At 52.2% G+C, this 27,964-nt stretch overlaps 1 protein-coding gene across 7 annotated transcripts; it reads right to left on the bottom strand.

Annotated features, from left to right (window-relative positions):
* Window positions 1-3,258: 3,258 nt before the first annotated feature.
* On the bottom strand, window positions 3,259-26,116 carry Eml2 (EMAP like 2). 7 transcript variants are annotated; one of them, XM_071605187.1, is made up of 21 exons: window positions 25,822-26,116; window positions 25,604-25,727; window positions 25,317-25,421; window positions 23,215-23,243; window positions 22,919-23,048; window positions 19,901-20,050; window positions 19,297-19,366; window positions 19,101-19,211; window positions 18,010-18,105; window positions 17,001-17,135; window positions 16,231-16,330; window positions 13,575-13,729; window positions 13,348-13,473; window positions 11,476-11,607; window positions 8,795-8,862; window positions 8,484-8,572; window positions 8,180-8,277; window positions 7,563-7,650; window positions 7,069-7,164; window positions 6,058-6,188; window positions 3,259-3,658 (listed from the first exon to the last, which is right to left on the bottom strand). In XM_071605187.1, the coding sequence occupies exons 1-21, from the start codon at window positions 26,012-26,014 to the stop codon at window positions 3,533-3,535; spliced, it is 2,352 nt and encodes a 783-aa protein (XP_071461288.1). In that variant the 5' UTR covers window positions 26,015-26,116; the 3' UTR covers window positions 3,259-3,532. The 7 variants fall into 7 exon arrangements, 4 of the variants coding, with proteins under 4 accessions (XP_071461288.1, XP_071461287.1, XP_071461289.1 ...); XR_011705394.1 differs by lacking the exon at window positions 3,259-3,658 and adding an exon at window positions 6,706-6,854 and having other exon boundaries at window positions 6,098-6,188; window positions 25,822-26,089; XM_071605186.1 differs by lacking the exons at window positions 25,317-25,421; window positions 25,604-25,727; window positions 25,822-26,116 and adding an exon at window positions 23,746-23,801.
* Between the last annotated feature and the right edge of the window lie 1,848 nt (window positions 26,117-27,964).

Genomic DNA, 27,964 nt, shown 5'->3' with positions numbered 1-27,964 from the left:
CCGAGGAAAGAAAATTGAAAGACACCCAAAGAGAACTTTATTGTAAGTGAAAGTAAAGAGAAAATGAGGTGAAAGTAAAGTATAAGCAAAGTGAGGCTCAAGAGAGAACACTCTCAAGAGAGAGGGCCATCTCTGTGCAGAGAATGACCTAGGAGACAACGCTGCCTCCAAATTTATTAGTTTTATGTTTACCAGGAGAGCTGGGGACCACCTTCTGTACTCTTTGCTGATCAGGTGTTAACTCCTCCTTCACCTCCGGAGGTGGAGTTTTTGACCTTGGTTGGTGGCCTTCAGAACTGTCAAGGTGGCTATCCCAGGGCAGGGAGGGGTGCGCTTCATCTACAAGTGGATCCCTTGTTAACGTGGGCGCTGGGGTCAGTACCTGGTCGGAGGTTACTTTAGTGCGCCTACAAACTAACTATAACCCTCCTCATTCTTGTCTACTTTGGAAGTAGTTTGAAGAAGACCCTAAAGTATTTTAAAGAACACTTGTGACCTTGGGAGGCATTCACTGCTCATTGCTAGCTACTACTTAACACAAGTACTTTTTATAAAAAAAAAATATTTTTTAGTTGTTGATGGACCTTTATTTTCTTCATTTATTTATATGTGGTGCTGAGAATTGAACCCAGTGCCTCACACTGGTGAGGCAAGCGCTCTACCACTGAGCCACAACCCCAGCCCAACACAAGTACTTTTAATCCCATCTAAAACAGGGAAACTGAGGCCCTAAAAGCTCAAGAAAATTGCTCAAAAAAGGAAGGAGGACCCCAAAGAGTTCACACTGAACGGTTCCATCTATTTAAAGCAAAGGTAGGCAAAGTGCCACCATGGGCCAGGTCCTATCTGTGGCCTGGTTTTGCATGGCTCACAAGTTTGTTTTTATTTTTAAATTTTATTTTATTTTTATTTTTAAGTGATTCCAAAGAAATCTAAACATTACTATTTTGTGACAAGTGAAAATTATGAGAAATTCAAATTTCAGTATCCATAAATACTTTTATCTGGAAGGAGCCCAGCTCATCCCTGAATCCAGTCTGGGTTTGTTTCCCACCACATCAGTTAGTGGTGACAGACTGGGTTGGCTGACAAGGCAAAAATAGTTACTATCTGGCCCTTTGCAGAAAGCGTGCCAACTTCAATTTTCTAAAACATAAATGGGGCTGGGGATGTGGCTAAGTGGCAAGGGCTTGCCTAGCATGCTCCAGGCCCTGGGTTCTATCCCAGCACTGAAAAAAAATTTTTTTTAAATAAATGAATAAATAAAAAGTGTTTTAAACTATTCTATGGTGTGAATAGGCAGGGTAGCAGGCTAGCAGTATTGGGAGAGGGGTAATTACTAGGAGGGGGTGCAAAAGGACTTCTGGGGGAGCTGGGGGTGTTGTTTTTCCATCTGGGAGCCAGGGCATTATGTACTAAGTTAGTAAAAATTCAGCAGACTCTACACACATGAGGTGTGCCCTTCTCAACATATGTGCTAAACACCAATAGAAAGTTAAAGTGGGAGCTGGGCCCAGTGGCCCACGCCTGTAATCCCAGCGGCTTTGGGAGTTGAGATGGGAGGATCCCATGTTCAAAGCCAGCCTCAGCAATTTAGCAAGACTGTAAGTGACCCAGTGAGGATCTGTCTGAAAATAAACAAAAAGGGTTTGGGGGTTGTTGCTCAGTGGTTAAGTGCCCCTGGATTCAATCCCTGGTACCAAAAAAAAAAAAAAAAAAAAAAAAAGGAAGAAAAGAAAAAAGAAAGAAAGTTAAAGTAATACTAAACATGGTGGCACACCTACAATTCCAGCAACTCTGGTGGCTGAGACAGGAGGATGGGGAATTCCTCCTGGCCAGCCTCAGCTACGTAGATCCTGTTTCCAAAAAAACATTTTTTTTTTTTTTTTTTTGGTACCAGGGATTGAACCCAGGGTTGTTTAACCACTGAGCCACATCTCCAGACCTTTTTTGTATTTTATTTTATTTTAGAGACAGGATCTCACTGAGTGGCTAAGTGCCTCGCTAAGCTGCTGAGGTTGGCTTTGAACTCTTGATCCTCTTGCCTCAGCCTCTCCAGCCACTGATTACAGACATGTACCACCACACCTGGCTCCCTGTTTCAAAATCGCAAAAGGGGGCTAGGGATATAGCTCAGTTAATAGAGTGCTTGCCTTGCATGCCTGAGGCCCTGGGTTTAATCCCCAGCACCACAACCACCAAAAAGAAAAAAAATTTTTAAAGGGGCTTGAAATTGTACTTCAGTGGTAGAGCCCCCCACCCCAAACCCCAGTATTGAGAAAAAAAAATAAAAACTTTGGCTGGGAAAGCAGTTTAGTGGTAGAGCGTTTGCCTAGCATATGTGAAGCCCTGAGTTTGATCCCCAGTCCACACAAAAATAAAATGAAAAAATAAAAAAGTTGAGTAAAAAAAATCTAGAAGCTGTGGGTATAGCTCAGTGATGAAGCATATATTTAGCATTTGAGAGTCCTGGGTTCAATGACCATCACCAAAACAAAAAAGCTTGCTCCAGGTTGCACAGATACCAAGCTGAGAAATCCCCAAGAGGAGGATACCCAGTGATCACATTTGAGCCCCCTGAATCCATCTGGGCCCCTCCTGCATGGACTCTGCAGTTCCATGATCTGGCAACTCCTGTTATCAGTCATGCTGGATGGTATCAGGTTTCTGTTCCTTGCAACTCACAATCCTAGCCCCTCATCTCCTAGACATCTATTTGGTCTTTAGCTCACTTCCTAGAAAAAAAACTCCATCTCCCAGTCCAACCCTGTGGGTCAGAGGAAGTCTCCCTTGTTTTTAGACAATCTCACCTACCAGGCTGTAATCATGTCCAGGGCTGGTTCTTTCCCCAACAGGAACCCTTCACAGTAGACCACTCTGGGGGCCATATTGACTGACCTTTAGATGAGCCAATCACAGTAACTCCGTGGAAAGTTTGGACTTGGGGCTCAAAGCTGGTTGATCTTAGCTTAGAAGCTACTGGGGGCCATGTTTCTGTTGTGGAGAGAATGCTGGTCCCAAAGATAAATGCTGACTTGATCGCTCTGAAATCTAGAGGCACGCTTGCCCTTCCTTATTTGGCTATGTGGGCCAACCATGTTCTTTTTTGGCCCAAGACAGAGCAAGATGACTTCTGCCATTTGTATCCAATACAGGCCGAAATAATAACAGTCCTTCACTCACACTGTGCAATAAATACCCACACACACTCATGACAATTTATGCGCACATCAAATACACAGACCGACACACCATGGCTCAGTGCATGTATCTTTATTTTTGGATGATATAAAAGAATAAACTTAAAAAAACACCTCAAACCAAACACCAATGGCGGCAAAGCACTGTGACCCCTCTTCCCACCCCGATAAATAGAGACTTCTGTCAGTTCACCCCCGCCCCCATAACCCCCTCTGCTATAGACGAACTCTGGGTATATATTATTCTACTCGGCAATAGACATCTCCCGAAAATAGAGTCCCAGCCCTGCCACCTGATTCTACCCCGGCCCCACGTCCCTGGGACCCCGGGTTCACACCACCCGCCACTGCAGCACGCTGGTGTCCTTGCCCCCTGTGGTTAGGGCTACACTGTCATCCCACAAGAAGGCCACATTCGTCACATGGCTGCTGTGTCCACCATATTTGTGGCCGAGAGCCTGTTATAGGGGAAGAAGAAGTGGACAAAAAGTCAGAGGGGGCAGTGCCACCTGCAGTCTTCCTGTCCCCAACCCCTTTCTCTTCCTATAATTAGAACCAATAACCCTTCCTATAATTACACACTGAGCTAAACCCCTGGCCCCAGCATTCATTAATTTATTTTTTAATAAGAAATCAATGGGAAACGATACTGGTTTCTCCAGTAAGTTAATGGCATAAAAATAAACATGAGAGTACAGAAGACTGTTCACAAAGAGAACAAGACTCTAGCAAATGCTATATTTGGAGCCAGCATTTTCTTTCTTTTTTTTTTATTCCCGGCACCAGGGATTGAACCCAAGGGCATCTACCACTGAGCTACCAGCACCACACACCCCCTTTTATTTTTATTTTGAGACAGGGTCTCACTAAGTTGCTGAGGCTGGCCTTGAACTTGTGATCCTTCTGCCTCAGCCTCCAGAGTTGCTGTGATTACAGTTCCACTGTACCCAGCTTGGATACTAATTTAACAAAACAAAGCAAAAAACTGTGGAATGTTATTTTGGGATAACTATTTTATTTAATTAATTTATTTATTTTTTAAATATTTTTTAATATTTATTTTTTAGTTGTAACTGGACACAATATCTTTATTGTATTCATTTTATTTTTATGTGGTGCTGAGGATCGAACCCAGGGCCTCGCACGTGCTAGACAAGTGATCTACCACTAAGCCACAATCCCAGCCCCATGGGATAACTATTTTAATATGGAACTGGGTATTTGATTACATTAAGAAATTAATAAGGGCTGGGATTGTGGCTCAGTGGTAGAGCGCTTGCCTCTCACATGTGAGGCACTGGGTTTGATCCTCAGCACCACATAAAAATAAATAAATAAAATAAAGGTGTGTGTCCATCTCCAACTAAAAAAAATATTAAAAGAAATTAATGAGGGGCTGGGATTGTGGCTCAGGGGAGGGCACTTGCCTCACGTGTGTGAGGCACTAGGTTCCATTCTCAGTACTGCATATAAATAATGAATAAAATAAAGGCCCATTAACAACTAAAAAAAGTATTAAAAAAGAAATTAATGAATGCTGGTGCCAGGGGTTCAGCTCAGTGTGTAACATGTATTCCTCAGACACAAGGCTCTGGGTTTGATCCCTAAAAAAAAAAAAAAAAAAATTGTGGGGGAGAAAGAAAGAAAAAGAAGAAACAAACAAAGAAAAAGAAGAAACAAACAGGGCAGGGCCTGTAGCTCAGTGGTAGAAGCGCTTGCCTGGCTTGTGTGAAGCACTGGGTTCAAACTTCAGCTTCGATTAAAAATAAATAAATTGGGGCTGGGGATGTGGCTCAAGTGGTAGCGCGCTCGTCTGGCATGCATGAGGCACTGGGTTCGATTCTCAGCACCACATACCAATAAAATAAAGATATTATGTCCACCTAAAACTAAAAAAAAAATAATAAAAAATATTTTTAAAAAAAGTTAAAAAAAATAATTAATTAAATAAAGGCATTGTGCCCATCTACAACTAAAAAAATGTTAAAAAAGAAGAAAAAGAAGAAACAACTATGCCAAATCTGATAATAGCGGAACAAGAGTACTAGTTCCAGGAGAGATCACTGTTCTATTTTCTCTGCTTTTATGTGTGAAAATTTCCTAATAAAATTTTGGAACAAGATTTTTTCTTAGGGCCAGTGAACATAAAAAGTAACGATGTCCGGTCTTAGATTAGACACGGGTTAGCTGCTGGTGGCTTGTGGATGAGTTGAATGTGACTCAGTGTTTTTAGAAACATAGTTGTGGACATTATTGGAAAATTGAGAGAATTCAAATTAAAATCCTGATTTCTGGCCTCTTTTAAAACCATGTAAGACGCAGCTGCAGAGAACCAGCTTCTCATTAAAACTGGGGAGTAAGCAGCTCCCCGGCCTCAAGCCATCACTCTCACTACCTGTTTGGCCCTGTGGGGCTGGGGTTTGGTCCTCGTCCTAGGACTGCTGGGAAATCTAAATAACCTAGAGCATCATGTTGGGACCATCATGCCACTTAGGCTGTCAGCTTCATAAGGGCTGTGACCGTGTTGTCTTGCTCAGTGATATATCCCCTTTGCCCAGGCACAAAGTAGGTGCTCATTATTTGTTGAGTTAACAAGGAGAAAAAAACCAAAGATGCCAGAACTACAGATGCTCAGAACCTTAAAGAGCCACATCTTCAGCCCTAAAGTTCACTGACTTTCAGGTTAAGAAGGGCCCTTTAACCAGGTGGGTGACACAAGCCTTAATCCCAGCTACATGGGAGGCTGAGGCAGGAGGATAGCAAATTCAGAGGCCATTCTTGGCAACTCAGAACCTGCTGAATCTTCCCCCCAACTCTGTTTGCTACCCCAGGCCCCATGGAACCCAGAGGGACTCACTCGGGGCTGACAGCAGGGGTAGCTGAACAGGTGGACCTTGCCAAAGTCATCAGCCGAAGCCAGCAACTTGCCATCATGGGAACGGGCCACGGCGTTGATGTCAGTGCCATCAGCCCCCTCTGACCAGATCCCTTTGGACAAGATGGGGAGCAGTGGTAAGATGTCAGCTGGGGCCAGGGACTCCCAAGAACAGCAGCCCCCCCCCCACCATTATCCTCTACCCCCTTATCCTCTACCCATATACACGGTCTCTATCGAGGATTGGAGTCAAATTATCTTTTGAAGGGACAAATCTGACTCTGTCCCTCTACAAGCTCAAAATCTTTCCATGGCTCCCTGGTGGTCTCAGGACCTTGACCCTCTGGGCTCTGCCCAGCCCCACCCACTGCTCCTCCCTCATCCCTCAGCAATGCTCCCCTTGAACTCCGCAACGATTTAGCTGCTCTACCTTCCTGTGTTTCTCCAGTGTCAAGTTCTCCGTCACCTTTGGGCTTCTGCACATGCTGTGCCCTGCCTACAGACTGTTCTCCATCTCCCACCTCCTCTCCGTCCTCCAGGTCCTAGCTCAACTGTCTCTTCCTCCATGAAGCCCTCTCCAACCCCCTCAGACTAGCCACCGCCCCACCCCAGTTCAGTTTGCAGCACTACCTAATCCGGGTGATCCCCGTCTGAAGACAAGTGTGTCTCCTTCACTGGATTGTGAGCTCAGGAGAGCAGGGCTGAGGCTGCTGCGGTCACTGCCCAGGCCAGGGTCAGCCCAGAGGTGCTCAGGCAGTCCCTATGGACTGCATCAGGGTCTAAATGAACAGGGGGCCAGGGCGCTGGCGGGGAGGCTCTCTCTGGTCCAGGGCTACCACCCATCTGGTCTCAGCTCACTCTGCCCTTTCATTTTACACAAACACTGCCCACACAAGGGAAAGGAGGTAGCCCACAGGAGGCAGGGGAAGCACCAGTCTGGCCTGCTTCTTGGGCCTCCTGTCCTCAGTGGGACCCTCCTTTTCCACAACTTACCAAACACCCCAAACCCTAGGACACACGTAGCTGTGTCCCATTCCACATTCCTCATGGTGTCTGCATTGGTGATCTGCCTACAGGTGGCCGGGTCCCCTGGGGAGAAATTTTAGGAGGTGTTCAGGGCAGAAGAACTGTGGCCAAACCCATCCACTTCACAGACAGTGGGCACTCAGACCAGGCCAAGGTCCCTGGCTCATGCCTCCTCTCTGGACAGGCCGAGGGCTAGACTCTGGGTTCAGACCCCTCAAAGCCAGAGCAGGGACATCTGCTTAAAGACCTGCACCTGCCCATCCAATCAGAGAGGAAATCCAATGCAGGGGCTCCTGAGTTCCAAATCACAACGTCCCCTGAATGACAGCCAGAGAGAGACCCGAAGCCCCTGCCTCCTACCCGCCGCAGAACTCGCCTCCTACCCGCTGGAGACCTATGCGAATCACACACGCGAACCAACAGGCCGAGGAAGGAAGGACGCTGGGTCCCAGGGAACTCACAGTACAGAATCTCGTAGTCTCCGGAGTTGGTAACAAAGCAGCTGCTGTCCTGGGCCCAGTCCAGGTGGGTGATAAAACTGGAGTGTCCCTGTGGGGGACGCAAGGGGCGGTCAGAGAGGGAGAGGGCAGAACCAGGGACAGGGGGCACAATTAGAGTAGGAAGGGCAAAATACAGAGGGAGGGTGAGAACACAAGGGGCCAGAGAGGGATATGGGCTCCCGAGCGTGGGAGGCGGGGTCAGACCGCCGTGGGCGGGGCCATACTCCAATGGGCGGGGCTGACAAAATGCGCTTAGAAGACAACGCCAATTAGGATTAAGTGGGCAGAGCTAGATCCGTGGACTTCGAATGCAGGGGGTGGGACCACACAGACGTTTCGCAGAGGACTGAGGGGCGGGGCCACAAAGGGGGCGGGTTTGGGGCGGGACTTGGGGCGGGGCCACACGAGGGGGAGAGCTCAGAAGACAGGAGGGGTGCGCTGGCGGGCTAAGGCTCCTGGAGGTGGTCCGGGCAAAGTCAGTTGAGAGCTGAAGCTGTGATCCCTTGGGGTAGAAAAGTGGTTAATTCTGCACCCTGTGGGCGGGGTGGCGGCGCAGGCTGGGGCCACTGCCCACTCACCGAGCACTTGCCCAGGCGGCTGACCTTGCGGCCGCCCTGGTCCACCGTGTACACGTACACCAAGTTGTCGTGGGAGCCCACGGCCAGGTACGCCCCGTCTGGGGGAGGGGAGGGGCTATGAGGAGGAACCCAGGCTCTGCCCCCTCCTCTCCCAGATTCAGCCCCTCCTCGACAGTCCCAGGCCCCACCCACTATCATCCCTTCCAAGTTAGGAGGCACTGGCTCCACCTGCTCCACCTGCTTCTCTAACACTGAGCCTGTGTCCCCAGGCCTGCCTCTCCAGGGTCCCAGGGCAGCGCCTTACCTGGGGAGAAGCTGACCACTGAGATCTGTTCATTGCCATCTGTATGGATAGCCACCAGGTCATGGGTCTCGGTGTCCAGCAGCAGCCATCTTTAAGGAGAAGACATGGTAGGGGAGGGGTGAGCTGATGGTGCAGAGGGACAGCAATGCGTGGGGTCCAGGGAGGGATCAGAGGGCCCAGCAGAGATGTAGGAAAGGCTGACTCCAAAAGAATGTAGGGAGCGCCTAATTAACATGTCTATGGACTTTGGGTAGAAGATAAGGGTGTGGGGCTCTCGGTCAGGAGAAGCCTCCCCAAATGTTCAGCTTTACCTGCCAGTCACTGTGCCCACCGCTAGGACAGAGCCACTGGGATGGAAGCCAGCTGAGCGCGCAGGGTCCTGAGAAGGAAGAGAAAAGGCAGGGCTCAGAGTTGGAGTCCTGCGACCACTGGTGGCCTCAGCCTGACATGAGGGTTCTCACCTCCCTTTCCTGCCTTCCAGGACCCACTGCGCCAGATGCCCTGGAAACCATTCCCCTTCCTAGAGCACGCAGCCCGGGCAGAAAACATTCCTCCCGTCACTGCTGACTCCTGATCCTTTTTTCCTCCTGTTCTAAATTCCCACAGCTTTTATTCATCCAAGGAGACTTCCTTAGGTGAGTTCCTAGAGGTGGGACTGTTAGGACAAAAGGTTCTCATATTTTTAAGGTTTTTGATGTATAATGCCAACTTGCCTTCCATAAAAGTATATCAGCTTACCACCAGTTGTGTCTGAGTGCCTGTTTCCCCACATCTTTATCAGCATGGGCTGTTATAATTTTTATTTAGGGGACATTTGGTTGATTCATGGGCAAAAAAGCAGCATGGAGTCAAGGTAGATCTGTAGTTCACTCTGTGACTCCAACACTGTCTGTGAGTGACACCAAATAACTTTCCCTGTCCAAGCCTTGACTTCTTCATCTGGCAAATAGAGATCACCAATACACACTTTCCAGAATCATTATAAAAAGCTGTAAAGTCCTTAAAATGGCAAGCTAGTAAATAAGATGGCCTACACTAAGCTCTCAATCAAGATTAGCTACGCCTACAACTACACCATGACGTTGGGCAAGTAATTTTGCTTTTCTGAACCTGTTTCTAAGTGGGGATCTATCATCCCTACTGCCCTGAAAGGTTTGGGGGAGGGCTTGGCATATAGTAGGTGCTCGATTAAGATAGCCGAGATGAAGATTATATTACACGTTCCTAACAATGACAGGGTATACGTTATCCTCCACTCCCAGCAGTTCTAAGGGCACAGTTTTTCAGGACCATGGAAACCCTGGAAGGATTCTAGAAGAAAAGCCTCACAGGACAGTGTTGGGGATACAGTGAGCTGACCTCCTTCCTTCTTCATGTCTTCTCATCCTGCATAAGCAGGGAGCTAAAAAACGGCGTTTCCAAATCATTTGCAGGTAGAATTCAGCTAAGATTTGGGTCTGACAATCCATTGCTCTTTTTTTGTGGGGGTCTGAGGATTGAACCTCAGGGGTGCTTTACCATAGAGCTATATCCTTTTTATTTTTAATTTTTTTAGTTGTAGATGGACATAATACCTTTCATTTTATTTATTTATTTTTATGTAGTACCGAGGATCGAACCCAGGGGCTTGCACATGCTAGATGAGCACTCTACACTGAGCTACGACCCCAGCCCTTTATTTTTTTATTTTGAGACAGGGTCTTTCTAAATCTCTGAGGGTCTCTCTAAATTGCTGGTGCTAGCCTTGAACTTGTGATCCTCCTGCCTCAGCCTCCTGAGTCCCTGGATTACAGGTATGAACCACCATGTCCAGCTAATCCATTGCATTTTTGCAGGTTCTGAAAGGCAGAAGGCAGAGTTCTTCTTCTGCCATGCTGCTGACCAGTTGGGTCATGAAAGCAATGGGATTTGCTGTACTAATACCCCAGGTGCAGTCACTCGCCTTGAGCACACTGAAAGGCAGGAACAGAGCATATCTGTTTTTGGCTAATCTAGCCTGCACTGAGTAGATCTAACATGATACAGTCCAAAAGGACCTTGTGGCAGCAGAGATGTTCTTTTTTTTTTTTAATATTTATTTCTTAATTGTCATTGGACACAATATCGTTATTTTATTTATTTATTTTTATGAGATACTGAGGATCGAACTCAGGGCCTCGCACGCGCTAGACAAGCACTCTACCACTGAGCCACAATCCCAGCCCCAGAGATGTTCTTTCTTGCTCTTTCCAATATGGTAGCCACTAACCATATGAGGTGACCAAGCTCTTGAAATGTGACTAATGCAACTAAGGAATTAAGTTTAATTTTATTTGCACTTTTAATCAGTTTAAGTTGGAATAGCTATGGGTGGCCAGTGGTTATCAAGGACAGGTTAGCTCTGGAGTCACCAGCTGCAGGGGGCTGGTGGCAGCTTCCCAGCTCTTGGAGTGATGACAGAATGTTCCTGGTTTGGTCTGGTGTGGTTCTGCAGTCCTGGGGACCGAACCCAGGGATTACTGAAGGTGAGGCGAGAGTTCTACCACTGAGCCGCACCCCGTCTCGACAGTTTTTTTTTTTTGGTACCAGGGATTGAACCCAAGAGTGCTAACCACTGAGCCACATCCCCAACCCTTTTTAAAAATTTGAAACAGGGTGTCACTAGGTTGTTACAGCCTTGCTAAATTGCTGAGGCTGGCTGCCTAGGTCTTCTGAGTTGCTCGGATTACAAGCGTGCGCCACCAGGCCTGGCCCCCAACATGATCTTGAGCTCATGACTGCTGACTCCCCACTGTTCTGACTGTTGCCAGTTTCCCTTCGTCAGCTCTGGGCTTCATTCCATCCAGAACTGGCTTCTCCAGCCTCACCAGAGGGAGTCTGTAAGCACCCAATCCCTACATTAAATACCCTCCGCTTAAAGAGACCTGTGTGGTCTCTCCCCAATGCACTGAGCCATGAGGTGTGGAATGGGGGGTTCTGGTAGAAGGGTCTATCCGGTCCCCTGTCCCCTCACCTCTATGAGCCTGCTCCATAGTGGCTGATGAGACTCTGAGCTCCACAGATGCACCAGCTTATCCTGCCCGCAGGTCACAAACTGTGCACGGGTGGGGTGTGTGGCCAGGCCCCACAGCTCTTCCACATGGCCCTGCAGGAAAGAGAGAGAGAACAATGCAGACTGGGATCCTGGCCTTCCATACCCACACCTGGTGCCAGGAAGGAGTGTTGGACCAGCCCAGCAGCTCACCCTGTCCAGGTGACTCAGGGAGACCTTTCCCCAGCACGACCTTCCCCCATAACCAGATGACTCCTGCCCCAGTGTGACTTGGGGTGAATCCTGCCCCCTTCTCCCAGGCCTCTACCTTTCTCTTTGCCCAACAGGAGGCAGGAGAGAGTGGAGCTCAGAGCCTGGCACCTCCAGCTGCACCCACCTTGGACACACCCGGGGCTCCAGCTCCATGGGCCTGGGAAGGGCCTCCTGAAGTCCTCCTGGAGCCACCCAGAGCCCAGGCCTCATGGAGGGTCCCAGCCTGGGGACCTCAGCCCTGTCCTACTAACTGGTAGCCAGTCATCGAGGGGGGGACTTCTCCTTGAGTCTCAGTTTTATCTTCTGTAAAATGGGGCCAATCTCTGTGTGCCTCACAGCGGGTGTTACTGAGTTCACTCAGGTCATGGATGGGGCTGGGCTGGGGCTCAGTGGCAGAGCGGTTGCCCAGCATGTGCAAGGCACTGGGTCTGATTTCAGCACCGCATAAAAATGAATGAATAACATAAAGGTATTGTGTCCAACTAAAAAAACAAAACAACTTAAAAAAAAAACTAAGTCTAGCTCAGAGCTGTGCCCAGCCCATGAAATGGGAGTAGCTATATTATTATTATTATTAATCACATAAAACATAAGTGTTATTAATGATGACAATAATCATAATGGTAATAATTGACATGGTTGATAACTGATAATCACACAATTAGTTATATTCACACATATTAATAATTATAATAGCTAACATAAGTAGTATTATTAGAGGTTTCTAGAGTCCTTCTGGCCTTGGGACATCTAGAAAAATTCTTGCAGCCCTTGCTTTCTTTCATTTTCTTCATATGGAAACCAAGGCCAGAGGGGGACCTAAATGCAGCAGCACAGAATTCAGCTAGACTATCTGTGGGAAAATTCAGGGAATAGGTGAAGGATGGGGGGACCCCTAAACAAGGAGGAAGGTTGGTCAAGACCCTGGGAGCACTTACTCTGCATCAGGCACCATTCTAAATGCTGCATATGAAGTGACTCACAGAATCCTTCCAAACCCTATGCATTTGCTTCTGTTATTCTCCTCATTTTACAGACACACAGAGAGGTTACTCACTTGTCCAATATCACACAGCTAATGAATGGGGCTGTGATTCATACCCAGGCAGTCCCCCCCAGAATTCATGCTCCTAACCACTCTACTATACTGCCTCCTGGGATGAGGGTTTTCAGTTGGGTGGGGCAGGGGTGTGGCACCCCAGAAAGGAAGGAATGGCCATTTGAGCTGCAAGAAGAAATCAGATCCCAGGAGGGCCGCATCCTGGAACCACAGCAGGTGTGTGGCTTTTGTGACGGTGTGACAACTGCCAGGGAACTTACTAACCAGACAGGAAGATGCCACCCCCAATCATAAGGGCAGGTGGCAGCGGTTGCGTCGGGGTGCTGGGTACCTTTGGCAGCTGTATCGCAGGTGGTTCTGGGGAGTCCTGGGTCAGGGCCAGGGCGGGGTGAGTTTGTGAGGGGGGACAGGTCAAAGGACGGTAGGTGAAGTTTGTCAGGCTATAGGAGAAGGGACGGGCGGTCAGATGAGGGGACACTGGAGGGAGGACCAGAGCCACAGCCGCGGAGGGAGGCGCTCACCTGCACGAGCAGCGAGAAGCCGGTGTGCAGGGAGCCCTGCAGGATGGAGTTGCGGGTGGTCCCCACGTACAGCGTGTCCCCCCGGCCTTCTGCCACGGTGCGCACAGGGCCGAAGTCCTCAGGGACCTGAGTGGGCAGATGGCGTAGGACGCATGGTGGGGGTATGCTGCTCCAGGAGCCCTGCTCGGTGTGGCCTCCGCGCCGCCCCCGTGCGCCCCCCTCCTCACCTCCACCTCCTGCAGCTTGCTGTAGTCAGAGCCCCAGAGGACCAGCCGCCGATCGCGGCCCCCTCCGGACACCAGCGTCCCATCCCGCAGGGCGCAGAGCCCGAACACGCCGCCATCGTGCGCACCCAGCACTGCCTGTGTGATGCGGTTTCCACCTGCAGGGGCGACGCAGCGGGGAAGCTGCCCTGGGCTGACCCGAGAGGGACTTAAAAAAACTCCCGCCAGTTCTCCAGCTTTCCATCCCCCCCACCACCACTCACAACCCACCTGCCGCCCGTGGACTCTGGTGCCTACCCGCTGTCATCCACTCGCCTATCTGCCCGTCTGTCCATCCAACCACCTAGCCACCATCTACGCACTGACCCACCTCCCACCTCGTCATCACTGACCCGTCTACCGGTCCATCCACCCTTCCTTCTACCCTCCCTCCATCCTTCATTCTCATCCATCCAGCCGCCGGTCTGCCTACTGAGCTACCCATCCACCCCTCACCCACCCAGTTCCCATCTCAGTTCAGTAGCGGAGATGGACCCACTGCCAATCAGTGGACTGGTTAGTGCTGGCTGAGCAAAGACCTCAAGGCTGAGTGGAAGTTGCTGGGACAAAAGAAACGTTCCAGACGGGAAGAGCAGCCTTGTGTTATGAAGGCAGAGAGCAGCGAGAGCAGGCACTATCTAGGGACCTGGGAGAAGTCTGGCGGGACTGCGCATACCCACAAAAGCCAGAGCATCAGGACAGGGACAGGAGGAGGCAGGGCAGAGCATGAGGGAGCTCTGGAGGGGAGGCAGGTCACATTTTGCATTTGTTTCTGGAACAATCTGAACTGGAGGGGGTAAGGCTTGAGACCAGGGAGGAGGCTGTGGTGGGGAAGGAAGGACACCCAGCTCTTCCCTGTCCCCCAAGCCTCAGGGGTGTCTCCTCTTCCACCCATCCATCAACTTGGAATCTCTGCAGGACAGGCCTAGTGATGGGCCTGGAGGTGTGCAGATGTACCAGACTCCATTGGGAAATTCAGAATAACGCTATAGGGAGGTAGTGGTATTGTACCCATTTTATAGAGGTGGCAACTGAGTCCTAGGAGGATATGACTCTCCCAAGGCCACACAGAGTGCACACTACTCCTCTGGGACCTGAACCCAGGCTGTCCCAGCTCCTAAACCAACTTCCCTCCCGTTGCACAGCCCTGATGGGGTAACCGCACCAGGGACCAAGAACCCCCAAGTCAGCAGAAGTGGCACTTGAAGATAATCCTTGTCTCTCAGTTGGCTTACAGACAGGCAATCTGAAGCTCAGAGAGGAAAAGACTTTACCCGAGGTCACAGAGCAATGCCTGGTTCAGGCCCATCTCCTATAGGCCAAGAGCAGAGCAGAGTGACAGATGGAATAGAAAAGGGAGGAACCTTAGAGACCAAGTGCCCTGGCTGCCCAGCTCGGCCATCTGCTGGGTCGCTGCACTTCTCTCAGCCTATTGTTTTCATCTGTGAAATGTGAATAGTTTTCAGCACAGTCCTAAATGAAAAGTATAATGTATGGAAAAGCAAATGCACCCAGGCCAAAAACTTGCTTCTGTCATGTTTTCCACTGACAGTGATAACCCATTCATTCTTTTGTTCACCCATTTAGCCAGACAAACTTTCATTCACCCCTTGAACCCTGACCAGGACAACTCATTGATTAATTAAAATTTTTTTTGACCAGGCACAGTGATGCACACCTGTAATCCCAGCTACTTGGGAGGCTGAGGCTGGAGGATCCTGAGTTCCAAGCCAGCCTGGACAAGTTGGTAAGACCTGCCCAAAATAAACCTAAAAAGGGCTGGGGTGTGGCTCAGTGGTTAAGAGGCCCTGGGTTCAATCCCTACCCCATCCTCCCCAAAAAATCCTCCCATTTCAGCCTCCCGGGTGGCTGAGGTTACAGGCGGATAGCACCTTGCCCCCTGGAACATCTACGCTCTTATTTTGTTCTTGTTTTTGTGGTTCTGGCGTGGAACCGAGGCCTTGAGAGTTCCAGGCAAGCGCCGTCCCACTGTGCCACATCCCCTGCCCCGGAACAATCTGCTTCAACACCCTCGTCCAAGGGCTGAACGGCCATCCAGGCACCCACACATTCCTGCACCATTTTACAGACACACCGTCTGGGAGGAGGCCAAGTCACTCATTAACACGCCTGTCCACTAGCGCGAGGGCCACTCATTTATCTGAATGTTCAGACAGGATCAGGCGCATTCGGGGTGATATGGCCGTGGACTCCCAAGCACCCGCCTTTCGAGTCGATCCATAGACGCACCTACTCATCCTTCCACTCGTTCCCTGGGACGACCCCTTCATTCATCCACTGATCCGCAGACTGGGACAAAGCCTCTGTGCACCCACCCATCCACCCACCCACCGGGGCATCCATTCACGCCTCCATCTACAACTGAGTTCAAGGTTCAGACTTGGCCCCTCATATGGGATTTTCGGAGGACGAGGCCGGGGGAATCTGTGAGATTCCTGGAGGTGGGCTCTCGGGGCTGAGCCTCGGAGGGCGCTGGACTGGACGGAAAGGCTTCCCCCCACCATGTCGCTCATTCCCCATGAGCAGGGTTAAAGAAAGGAGGCAGAGCACAGGGTGACGGGGAACCGGGTTGGGGACACACAGATGGGGTGATACTGACCTTTGCCCCAGACATAGAGGTTCCCCCCGGAGTCTCCAGTGACCACGTCACCACCCTCCAAAAAGGTCACGCACAACACGTACTTTGGTTTCTCGTGTTTCTAAGGGGGAGAAAGAGGGGGAGGTGTCAGAGTGTGGCTGAGGCAGGGAGGTCACCTACATCCAGAACTGCGGTCCCCAGGGTCCCCACTATGCTTCTGGGTGTGCGATCCCGGGCGGGGTATCCCATCGCCCACCTGGAAGTGCTCAGGTCTCTGGAGTAATGACCGCATGGACTCCCTTGTGCACCTGGGCCCCTTCCTGCCTCCCATTCCGCTCCCTGACCGGTCTCCCCATCTCTGTCTGCAATCTGTCCGGCCTCCTGCCTGTCCTGCCTCCTCTGGGTCCCCTCCTGCCTCTGCCCACCTTCTTCTCCACGTCTCCAGCTGTGCCCGATGTCCTCAGAGTGCTCCCTCTGGCCCCCCATCCTCCCCCCCCCCCCCCAGGCCTTCTGCTTCCTGCTCAGTCTCAGCTTGTGTCTCTTAGCATAGGACCCGTTTATGGAGCATTTACTGTCCCCTAGGAGCCATTATGTTCCCCGTCCCATTGAATCCTCATGGCTCCAGCGTTAAGAGCCCCCACCCCACCCGCCATGGTCTGGAGACCCCTCCTGCAAGAGCTCAGCATCCCTGAACTTCCAAGCCTCTGGGACCCTCGGGGCTGTCGGGGTGTCTGCCTGGGTACCCTGCCTGCCTCTCAGGGCCAGCTGGTCCCTGCACCTCTGGCACTCACCTCAAAGAGGCCCTGCCGCTTGCTCAGGCTGCCGCCCTCCAGGGTCCAGAAGTAGACGTGGGATTTCCCGCAGGTGATAAGCAGGCTGGGGTCGGTGGGGTGGAAGGTGGCCACCAGCACAGCCTCGTTGGAGCACTTTGTGGGGTGGGGAAGACTCCGAATGAACATCTCGCAGCCTCCAGGGGAACCATCCCACCCCCACAGGAGCTCCCCACACAGCTGTGAGGGCTGTGCGGTGCGTACCCACTTGCCCCTACCTTCCCTGTATGGCAAACTCAAGTGCAGGAGGCAGGACCAGGCCGAGAAGCATTCTCATCTTCCTGGCTGACACTTTGAGAGCCTCTGCCCTGAACTAAGCACTTTTCTAAGCTCCATCCACTAACTCATTCAATCCTCAGAGCACTCTGGGGGACAAGATCTACTAGCACCCCAACCCCCATTACAGATGAAGACATGAGGATCAGAGAGGGCAAGCTGCTTGCCTAATGCCGCACAGCTAGATATGTATCTGGAATCCAACTCACTCAGGCTGACTCCAGAGCTCAGCCTCTCGACCATATCGCCTTCCCCAGGCAGCAAGCCCAATCTTGAACCCAGTTTTCCTGCCCCCAACCTGGGCAGGTAACCATGGGCAAGTATCTCTCTCCCTGTCATGAGTCACCTACAAAATAGGCATTGCCCACAGATGCCAATCAAGGTCCATCTTGGGCACGACAGGACCTCTCCTAGTCGGGGGCCATCTCATACTGCCCTCTGTGGGGGCCTGCTCCACCCACACAGTGTCCCAACTTCCTCACTAGGGCCCTGGGAGGAGGATGCTACCTTTATCTCCATTCTACAGATGAGGCCACTGAGGCTCAAAGAGGGGAAGTCCCTTGCTCAAAGTCACATGACCAGCAAATGGCAAAGTCAGGCCTTAGACATAAATTTACCTGATGCCAAAGTCCTAACTCCCAGGATGGACATGTCCCCTAGGGGCACCCAGGGGAGGGGGTAATGGTCTCCCCACCTTGCTATCCACCACCTTGGCCTCCTTGGCCCAGTCCCACACGGAGAGCATGTGATCGTTGGACTCGTCCACAGCACACAGCAGGCTGCCTCCATTCTACAGAGGGGGACAGGCAGGTCAGGGTGACCCTGGGGCATTCGCAGGCCTGTTTTAGTCTCTCTAAGGCCCCGGCCCATGCATGAGACACACTAAAATACTCCCCCATTAGGGACCCGAAAATTATCTTTGTGGTGTTGCAGATTGAACCCAGGGCCTCCTGCACACTGGGCAGGTGCTCTGCCACTCAGTCCCTCAAAGGGTTTTTATAATTGGCCTTTTGAAATGACTGATCCCTAGCTTGGATTTCCCTGCAGCCCGCATGCAGAGCAGGGACTCCTGGCTGATACCATCTAAAGTGTGTTTGCAAACGGCAGGACTTTACATGTGTGAAATCCAACCATTAGGACGGTTGGTATAAGTCGGTTTTTTCTGTACCTCTTGTTAATTTTGCACTGACAGAGTTGCGTAGAGTTTTGGGGTCTTCCCTCTACCCCCCAGTCATGTTTTGGCCTCAGTAGAGCTTTTCTGTTCTGAAACTTTGAAATGTGTCCTTGGGCCTCAAGAAATCTTAACCTATCTGTGGGGGGAAGGCTTGTTTTTCACTCCCCAGTCCATCGCAGAGCAATGCTTCTGAAAGTTATGATAAAAATGTAAAATATGACTTTAAAAAAGTCCATCCCTCACATGTTTGGGCATTATGGGAATGTCCAGTTGCTCAACAAATTCCTCAGGGCTTACTCTTGCTTTCTGGGCTTATCTGGGCACCAAGGAGCCACACTAGGCCCAAAATGGCCAAGAGGTCATATCCTCCAGAGAATGAGAACAGGCACCACCTGATCTACAGGGAGACGCCGAGGGTCTGCAGCAAACCAGGCTGCGTGCTTGCCTAAAGATAGGGAACTGGGCAGCCTCTGGGTCCCAGAGACTGGCATTTGTGGCCCACCTCGGGGACATCATACTGGGGGCTAGTCCTCCATGGGGCAGGGAGCAGGCAGGAAGGTACAGGCCCTTGACCTGCCCTTGAGGTGGCTCAGGGTGGGCAAAGGACTTACAGATTTGGAGAAGCCCACACAGCACACAGCTCGGTCAAACACCCCCAGGCCCAGCACGTGTAAGGTGGACAGGGATACCGAGTCCCAGATGCGCACATGGGGTGGCAGCAGCTGCAGGGTAGAGAGAGAGGCCTGTTACCTGGGGGCCCTGGCTGTGTCCCACCCTCTCCCCCCCTGGCTCCCTGGGCTCCATTACCTTCCCCTCCTTGGTAGTGCCTGCCACCTGTCCTGTGGCGATGGTGACCATATCCGGGTGGACAGCCAGGCTGAGGGGAGAGGGGACAAATGGACAGACATAAGGGCTCCCAGGGACCAGGACCCTCCTGCAGCAGGCCACAGTCACCATGCCTGGCTACGCATTCCGCAAACTAATTAATTGAGTTATGTAGTCGATAAACATTGATTTAGTCCTTCAAAAGCAATAAAGGGATATTAGAAGGGAGACTCAGGCCTGAGTCTGTAACTCCAATGCCCCAGGGGGCTCAGGTCCAGACTAAAAATAGTGGCCAGGAAAACAGGAAGATTTAAGGGGGCCGCCTCCGGGCTCCAAACCTCCGACCGCTGTATCAGTTTGGGCTTTTCAAAAGAAGAGAAAAAAAAAAAAAATCCAGGCATTGAATGAAGTCACCCACCCTTGAAATATTAATCATCCATCTACATTTCTCCACTGAAACCTGCCTCAGGGCCGCTGGCAGCTTGCAGAATGGCTCTGCCCGGCCCCACTCGGTGGAGGCAGGAGGCAGCGGTGTGGAAAGAGGCCCAGGAGCGGGTGGGGCTGACCTCCGCCCTGAGCCGCTCACCATTTGATGTCGTCATTGTGTCCCAGGTAGTGCCGCTGCCTCTGCTCCTCCACGCTGTACAGCACGGCCACGGAGGCCACGAAGTACACGATCTCCCCCGTGGGCAGCAGGTGAAGGTTGGCCCTGCAGTCGCGGCCACGGTAGCCATAGCTTAGCCTGTTAAGGAGCGCATGCGCCGTGTGCTGGCCCCGGACCCAGGGTCAGCGGGATCTGGTTCTCCTGCCTCCACTCCCACCCCTGCAATGAGCTCAATGATGGTCTCCCCCCAAAAAATAGGCCTGGTATTTAGCCCCTGGAACCTGTGATTATGACCTTATATGGAAAAATGGGTCTTTGCAGATGTAATTAGGTATTTCTGGATGAGATCATCTGGGTGTTAGGTGGACCTTAAATCCAACAAGTGTCCTTGTAAGGCACAGAGGGGAAAACAGAGATATGGGGGAGGGGGTGGAAGGCAGCAACGTGAAGATGAGGTTGAGGTGAGGAGGCTACAAGCCCAGGAGCCCAAGGATGGCTGGCAGCCACCTGAAGCCAAGAGGTAACAAGGGACAGATTTTTCCCAAACCTTCTGGAAGGGGTGTGGGCCCCCTGCCAATACCTTGATTTTGGACTCTGGGCTCTAGAACTGTCAGAAAAAAAAAAAAAAAAAAATTTTCTGTTATTTTAAGTCACCAAGTTTGTAGCAATTGGCGCATGGAAAATAAAGAGCCACCCCCCTGAATCCACAACAGGAATCCTATGAAAACCCATAACAGCCAGGCACGGCAGCACACACCTGTAATCCCAGTGGTTTGGGAGACTGAGGTAAGAGGATCACAAATTTGGGGCTAGTATCAGCAACTTAGCAAGACCCTAAGCAACCTAGCAAGGCTCTGTCTCAAATACAAAGGGCTGGCCATGTGGCTCAGTGGTCAAGCACCCCTGGGGTCAATCCCCAGTATAAGAAAAAAAAAAAAAGGTCCAGGCCTGGCCCAGTTGGGCCCCAATTCCTTGCTCCCCTCCCACATGCCCAGTTCCACTCACACTAGCTTCTTCCCTGTTCTCACCTCAGGACCTTTGCACTTGCCGATCCCACAACCTGGGTACCCTTCTCCTTCAGTTCTCCGTCCCCTCAGTCTCAGCTCAACCGTCAGCTCCTACAGAGGGTCTTCCTGCAACGCCACCCACCCTCTCCCCATCTCCAATGCACTCTGCACTCCACGTCATCATCTAGAGTGACTCTCCAGGAGGGCTGAGATCTGTCTGTGTTGCTCACTGAGTGTCCGCTGTGCCTAGGTCAGGACCTGGCACCCTGTGGACAACCATGAGTTCACTGTCTCCCCCTGTTGAAGACTGTGGTCTCCCAGGGCCCCTCCCAGTCTCCTCAGGGCTGCTGCCTTCCTTGCTCTCTGACCTTGGAGTTCCTTAAAATGCCAAAGTCATGACCTCCTGCCCTCCAGGCCCGGGCATTAACCTTTCCCTTGCCTGGTCCACTCTTCCACAGCCTTCGCGGCTATCACCTCCTCAGAGCTGCTCTCTGGCTCAGGTCCTCGCTGGACTCACCGCACTTGGTGACAATCTGGTTTATGTCATAACTGTCCAGGGAGGCCCATGGCACTGAGACAGGGCTGTTCTGTTCACATCTGTACTTCCTCCTCCGGGAAGCCCTCCCTGGCTCCAGGCTGACTCCCTCTGTCCTTACCTCATCAGGGCTCGGGCACTCTGGGTTGTCACTGCCAATAAGTTCATTCCCCACTAGACTGTGAATTCCAGCAGGGCAGGTGGCCACTGTTAGTGGTCACTGCTGTGTCCCCAACCTTCTGTCCTAGATGTTCAAAATGAGCACACATCCTGGCCCCATAGAAGCCGCTCTGCCTGCAGTCATCATGGAGTCGGGCAAGCTGAGGTCCACAGTGACTCCTGTAGTCTTAGCCAACTTTCAAGTCTGTCAAGTCCTCCTGACGGGACGGTTTGGCCGCATTCCTGGGGGTATTTCCAGCTGTCTGCAGAAGTCTGTGGGCACCCAGAGGCCTCTGGAAAGGAAACCAAGGCCCATGGAGAAGGAGGCAGGAACTGGGTTCCTGGAGCATGGATTCTAAGCCCCTGGGCTCTTTGGAAAAAGCTCCAGGCCCAGAGTCAGAGCGCTTGCTTCAGACCTGCTCTGACTTCCCAGGACAGGCCTGTGGTCCCCTCTTGGGGCCACCAGTTGTAAAAATCTTCTCCAGTGTGTTTATACATGGGCGAACTTAGAACCTTGCCTGTCATGCAACAAGGGATTGATAAAGACTAGCTATTATTTTACCAACCGCTGTGTAGAGGGCACAAACTATGAGCTCAGCACTTTTCCACATTACTTCAGTCCTATAAATCTGAGATGGTGAAACCTATTTTCCAGAAGAGGCAACTGAAGCACTGAGAGGTAAGACGACTTATCCAGGGTCTCACAGCCAGCTAGGGCAGGGCTGGGATTTGAACCATTTCCTACCAGGCTCCAAAGCCAGGCTCCTGTCCATTCCCAGCATTTTATGTTTCTCAAACACATCAAGGTCCCGATGGCCAGAGTCCTTCACATACTGAGGCCTCTGCCTGGACCTGTGTACAGCTCTCAGCTCAAATGTACTTTCTGCCACGGAGAAGCCCCCAGTGCTCCCCCCACAGGACCCCAGGTTATGGCGTCCCCAACTTTTATTCCTAAGTGAAATGATCTTATTTATTTAATCCATGATTTCTGAGTTCTCTTCTGTCTCCGCACTTAGAAGCCCTGCCCCACAGGTAGAAGAGGATCCAACATCTGGAAAGCACTTAGCAAACATTTGCCATCCTAATGAACCGGAAAAGGTCCTTTTGGGCTGACCTGCTTTCCTCTGCTCTTGGGTGCCATGGTCTTCCTCACCCCCAGCTACAGAGGCCTGGGAAGCCCCAGTTTCAATACTGTTGTCCCTCTGTCCCACTGAAGTGCCGAAGTCCTTCACCAACGGAGACTTCTGTCTCCCCCTGATGGCGCCTAGCACCCAGAGAGGGGTTAAAGCCAAAGGATACACCCAATCCAGCTTGAACCGGCATGGTGGCAGCTCTGAGCGGGTGTCCAGGCTGTAGGTGGGTGCCAGGTCGTCCGGGATTAGCATGAGCACAGGGCGGCCTCTCAGGAACATTTTGACGGAGCCATCCTCTGCCAAGACACCCCCAGAGGTCAGGGTGGACAGCATCCCCAGTCTTATTCCCACCCCCTTTGGTGGAGAAACTGAGGCCAGAGAAGCAAAGACCCAGGAGCCAGGTCCCATGACCTCCAGCTCTGGCCTGCCACCCTGCAATCCCCTCCTGCTCTGGCCACTCACCCACGCTGAAGATAACTTCTTTGGTTTTGCTGTCAGGAAAGGACGCAGAAAAGAAGAAAAAATTGTTTTTGTAGGCAGGTCAGAAAAGATCAGGAGCTACTCCCCCACCCACGGCTCGCTGGAGGTCTCTGACGAATAACGGGGGGCGAGTAAGGAGCGGAGCGCTGCCTCTCTGCAGGCCGTGTGCTTTGCTCGGTTGATCTTGCAGAGCCTAAGACACAGGCCCAGAGAGGCAGTGATCGCCAAAGATCACACAGCACGAAGTGGCAGGGACGCAATCCTGGAAGAGGGGAGTCACCAGGGACCCCTCCCTTTTAAACAGCACGGTGCTCCCCAGCTCTCCCCACCCCCAGCCCTCCATCTCCCCAAACTTCAAGCAGCGAGAGAAGCAGGGAAGGGGCGTGTCTCCACACTCGCTCTGTGGGCGGGCGAAAGGGGTGAGGCGCTCGGACCTGCGGCCCAGGGATAGGGTCAGCCTGGGATCCAAGCCCCAGGAGCGCGGGGAGGAGGGGGTCTGCGAGAGGGTCTCACCCGGCTCCAAAGCTACTCATGGCGGCGGCTGGCGGAGCTTCGGGGCCGGGGGTGGAGCCGGGTCGGGCTCCGCCGCTTCCGGCCCTAGGAGGCGCCCGCGCCGCCGCACCCTGCCCCGCCCTCCGCGGCCGACCCCTGGAGCCCGCGGGTGCCGCCGGGTCCCACATCCCGACCTGTGGAGTCCCGATACCAGCCTCTTTTTTGAGGGTGAGGGAGAGTGGTTGAGAACTCGAACGCTGGAGCGCGCCTGCCTGAACTCAGACCCCAGTTTTGACTATTTTTATTGGTGTGACTGAGTTGCCTATTGCTCATCTGCACGGGTTCCTCGTTTAAAGAGGGGGTTGTCAGTGTTCTTACACCTCCCCGAGCAGATGCGAAGATGAAATTAATTAATTCATGCAAGCACGTGGAGTGGTGTTTAGTACAATTTGGGGGGAATACTGGGGATTGAGCCCAAGGGGAGTTTAACCACTGAGCTACATCCCCAGACCTTTTTTTTTTTTTTTTTTTGATTTTGAAATAGGGTTTGCTGAGGCTGGCCTCGAACTTGTAATCCTAGCTGGAATTACAGGCGTGCGCCACTAGGCCAAGTTAACACATAATGCGGTTGCAGTTATTTCAGTGGAAGTGAACTCAGGGTTTTAATTCTGGTCCTGCCTTAGCCCAGCCTCTAAACTCTGACCACACCCACTACGTCGTGACTCCGCCCCTTAGATTTTGACTCCGCCAAATCTTCAGCACAGCCCCGCCTCTCAAGAATTGATCTCGCCCAACGTTGCGACCTTACCCGTCTCCTCCCAACCCTACCCATGGGTTGATTCAATCTCTAGATAACGGACAGCTTCCCCCAACCCCTAAGCCACTCTCCTCTAGCCCCACCAGGCAGTCTGGCCACGTCCACTTTCATGTGGTCCAGTCCCAGTGATCAGTTCTCTCAAGTCCTCCAAGTTGGCTCCACCCCTTGAGGTTGGACCACGCCCCCTATGGCTCTCCGAACTTTCATGTCACGCCTATTTCCACCTGACAGTTCCCCCTGATTTCACTAGGTGCCGGGCTCCCGAAATCTGGCAGGTGCCCACCTGGTCCCAGCCCCTCTGACTCTCTCACCCGAGGTTCTGATTCCGTCCAGGCTATCACTCTGGCCACATCCTCAAATTCCAACCACACTCCACCCTCTGGTTCCCCTATTCCCTGCATAAATTCTAGGGTGTCAGCCCTGACTCCTCCCCCAAGACTCTAAGGGGACTCTTTTACCTTAGTGGTCACGCCCATGAGCCTGGCTCCTCCCCAACTTCCTCTCCGGCTCACCCAGAAGACCCTGACAGCCGGCATTCTGTGTTCCAGTTCGGTCCCTAAGGCTCGGACCACGCCCCTCAACATTGGCTCCACCCCTCCAGGCCTTCCATTTTGACTAAACCAGCTCAAGCAATGTTCTGAACTAGCTCACCCCACTTTAGATTATGATCTCCTGGCCGTGACCGGAAGCTTGACTCTAAATTCTCCATCCATTCTCCTGTCTGTCTGGGGTTCTGGCCCCACCCTCGGTGACATGACCCCGCCCCAATACTTACCCTTCCTTTTTGGCGCTGCAATTGCTGCTGGAAGATGTGGTGCGGCTGCGGGGGTCCTCGCGACGCACGGAGGCGAGGCGCTCTGGTGACAAGTAGCGGCGGCCACTGTGGAAAGAGCACAGTGCTGGGTCAGAACCTGTAAGACCAGCAGGAGAATGCCTCCTGCAGGTCTGAGCCTCCCTGCACCCCTCTACTGGAAGTTGGGTACTTGGATCTCTCCTCTACACGAACATCTTCCATCTCACAAAGTGGCGCAGAGGCTGGGGATTCGGGTTGCTGTGCCTCACCTGCGCCCGGAGTTCGCCTCCTTCTTGGGGGAAGATGGGGAAGTTGCATAGCCGCCCACGCGCCGCGGGGGTCCCGAGCCATTGAGGGGTGCTCTGGTGGGAAGGCCTTTCAAGAGCTGACACACTGGATCGATGGGGTTGGAAGGACAGAAGAGAGTGAGTGTGAGGTCCAGGCGCCGGGCCCTCCCCGTCTCAACCCTCCAGCCTAACCAGGATACCCGAGGCGGTGGTGCCTAGGCGCGGGGGCGCCCGACCCTTAGGTGTGCCCCTCGCACGCAGCGCCGCGCCTTGTTCTTCGCATGCCCGCAGGCGACGCAGCGCATCCGCCAGCGCCGCCTTTAGGACGGCCAGCTCGTCTTCCTGCAGCTGCAGCCGCTGCTCCAGCGCCGACACGCGGTCGTCCACCTCCATGCCGCTCGTGCCCGACAAATTGTCATCTGGAAGGAGGGGGAGCGCCGGCTGCCGGGCCACCCAGGAGCTCCAACGCCCGAGGCGTCTCTCCTGGCTTTCAGGTCTAAACCGGGCCAGCCACGCTCCCTACCTCTCCCGCAACCTGGAGCGGGGATGCCTGGAGATGGGCCCAGGAACAGGGCTCCGCAGGGGGAAGGAAATCCCCACGGCTCTCCCGCCCTTCCTCACCTCCTCTCTTTAACACAGCGCCCTGCAAGTGTGACCCTGGGGAAGTCCCTTCCTCTCTACGAAGATTCTACCAATCCGGGAACCTCTCGCTCTGGTTTAAAGATTCTATGACTAAGATGCTAAATGTCTGAGTGATATCAACATTTCAAGGATGACACCAGCCTTCTCCTAGTGACACCAACGTTCTAGAACGGATCCTCAACATTCTCTGACGGACATTAATATTCCATTATGGGTACTAACATTCCCTCACAGTTTCTAAGACTTTCCAAGCCAAAAGTCATGCTTTGTCCCCCTCAATCTTCCTCACCAAGGGGTTCTCCAGCTGCAAGGATAGAGCTTCTGCGGGCCCTGGTGGCAGACTTGGGGATTGCAGGTAGCACACAGGGCACCCAGGAGACCAGAGGAAGGGAGATGAGCACAGATGACCTCAACCTCTCTTCCCCAGCTGGAGTACTCCTCCTCTGCACCCCTTCTTTATTTTGCCTATGTACTTCACACACCTGATTTGGCTCTCCCCCTCCTCTTCAAACCAAGGATGCAGCCAAATGACTCCTCCATCTCCCCCCCACCTCACCCATTTTCCCGAAGTGGGGGATTCTAAGTAGTCCCCCTTCCCAGACCACTCATACCCAGACTCATTGCTGGCCACAATCGAGGAGACCCTGGCTCCCAGCCCGTTGGAAGTCAAGATCGTAGCAAAAACAGGAACGGGGCGTGGAGGTCGCACCTGCCATCCTGTGTCCCTAGGCCGCCCTGCCTGCCTGCTGGTCTCTGCAGTGCAGCCCTCAGTCCCTCCCCTCCCTCCCTCCCTCTGCGGCCCAATCGCCTGCCCAGCCTCGCCTGCCCTGCCCCCCATCCAGTACTTCCTAGATCCATTCCTGAACCTGCAGAGAAAGGTGGGGGCCTCCAGAGGTCAGAGGGAGAGAGCTGTCAGGGTGGAACCCACAAGGGAAGGGTTTAGAAAACCAAGGACATGGGCAAAGGGTCAGGCGGCAGGGGAGAGGGAGTCCCAATCAATTCCTATGCTGAGCCCCTTCTTATCTATCATTAATACTACTACAGAAAATGGTATCTGTTATTGCAAGCTTATATGTGTTAGGCACTTCTCATGCAAAACACTTAACATGTTTCCTGGCTCATGATAGGTGCTCAATAAATCCAAAATAGGATTAACTTATTTTATGGTATATAATGCTCTTGGTAACTCCTGTAGTTGTAGTCTACCCCTTTTAGGAGGAGAGAAAGAAGAAGAAGACTACAGTCCAGAAGGCTGCAGTTACTTGTGCATGGACACACAGTCTTTCCGTGGCAGAAACCAGGCTTGGACACCCTGTCATCCTGCCTCTTAGAGGGGCAGAGGAAGACAAATGGAGCATTCAGGATTCTCTGAACTCCAATGGTCTTTGGCCATATCTGGGAGTGTTCCCAGAGGAATGACCTCTAAACTGGAAGATGGTCCCTTCTCAGGGACCCCTGAGTGAAACAGAAGCAATTTTACCTTGACAGTTCAGCCCCCACCCAGAAAAGCCAGCATCATTCTGAAGGCTTGGCCTGCCCATCCCAACCCCCATGACTCAAGCCATCTGGCCCCTCCTGACCATTTCCCTGGCCTCAGCTCTTTTGCTAAGACCAGCCCCCACTTCCCACTTCTCCTCATGTCTCCCCTCCCCTCTACCCCCAGTTCCCCTCATCTGGACCTGACACCCACAATGGTCCTTC

Source organism: Marmota flaviventris, chromosome 18, assembly GCF_047511675.1.
Source record: "Marmota flaviventris isolate mMarFla1 chromosome 18, mMarFla1.hap1, whole genome shotgun sequence".
Classification (NCBI taxonomy): Eukaryota; Metazoa; Chordata; class Mammalia; order Rodentia; family Sciuridae; genus Marmota; species Marmota flaviventris.
The sequence above is the reverse complement of the archived record's forward strand: the minus strand, read 5'-3'. Positions and strand labels throughout refer to the sequence as shown.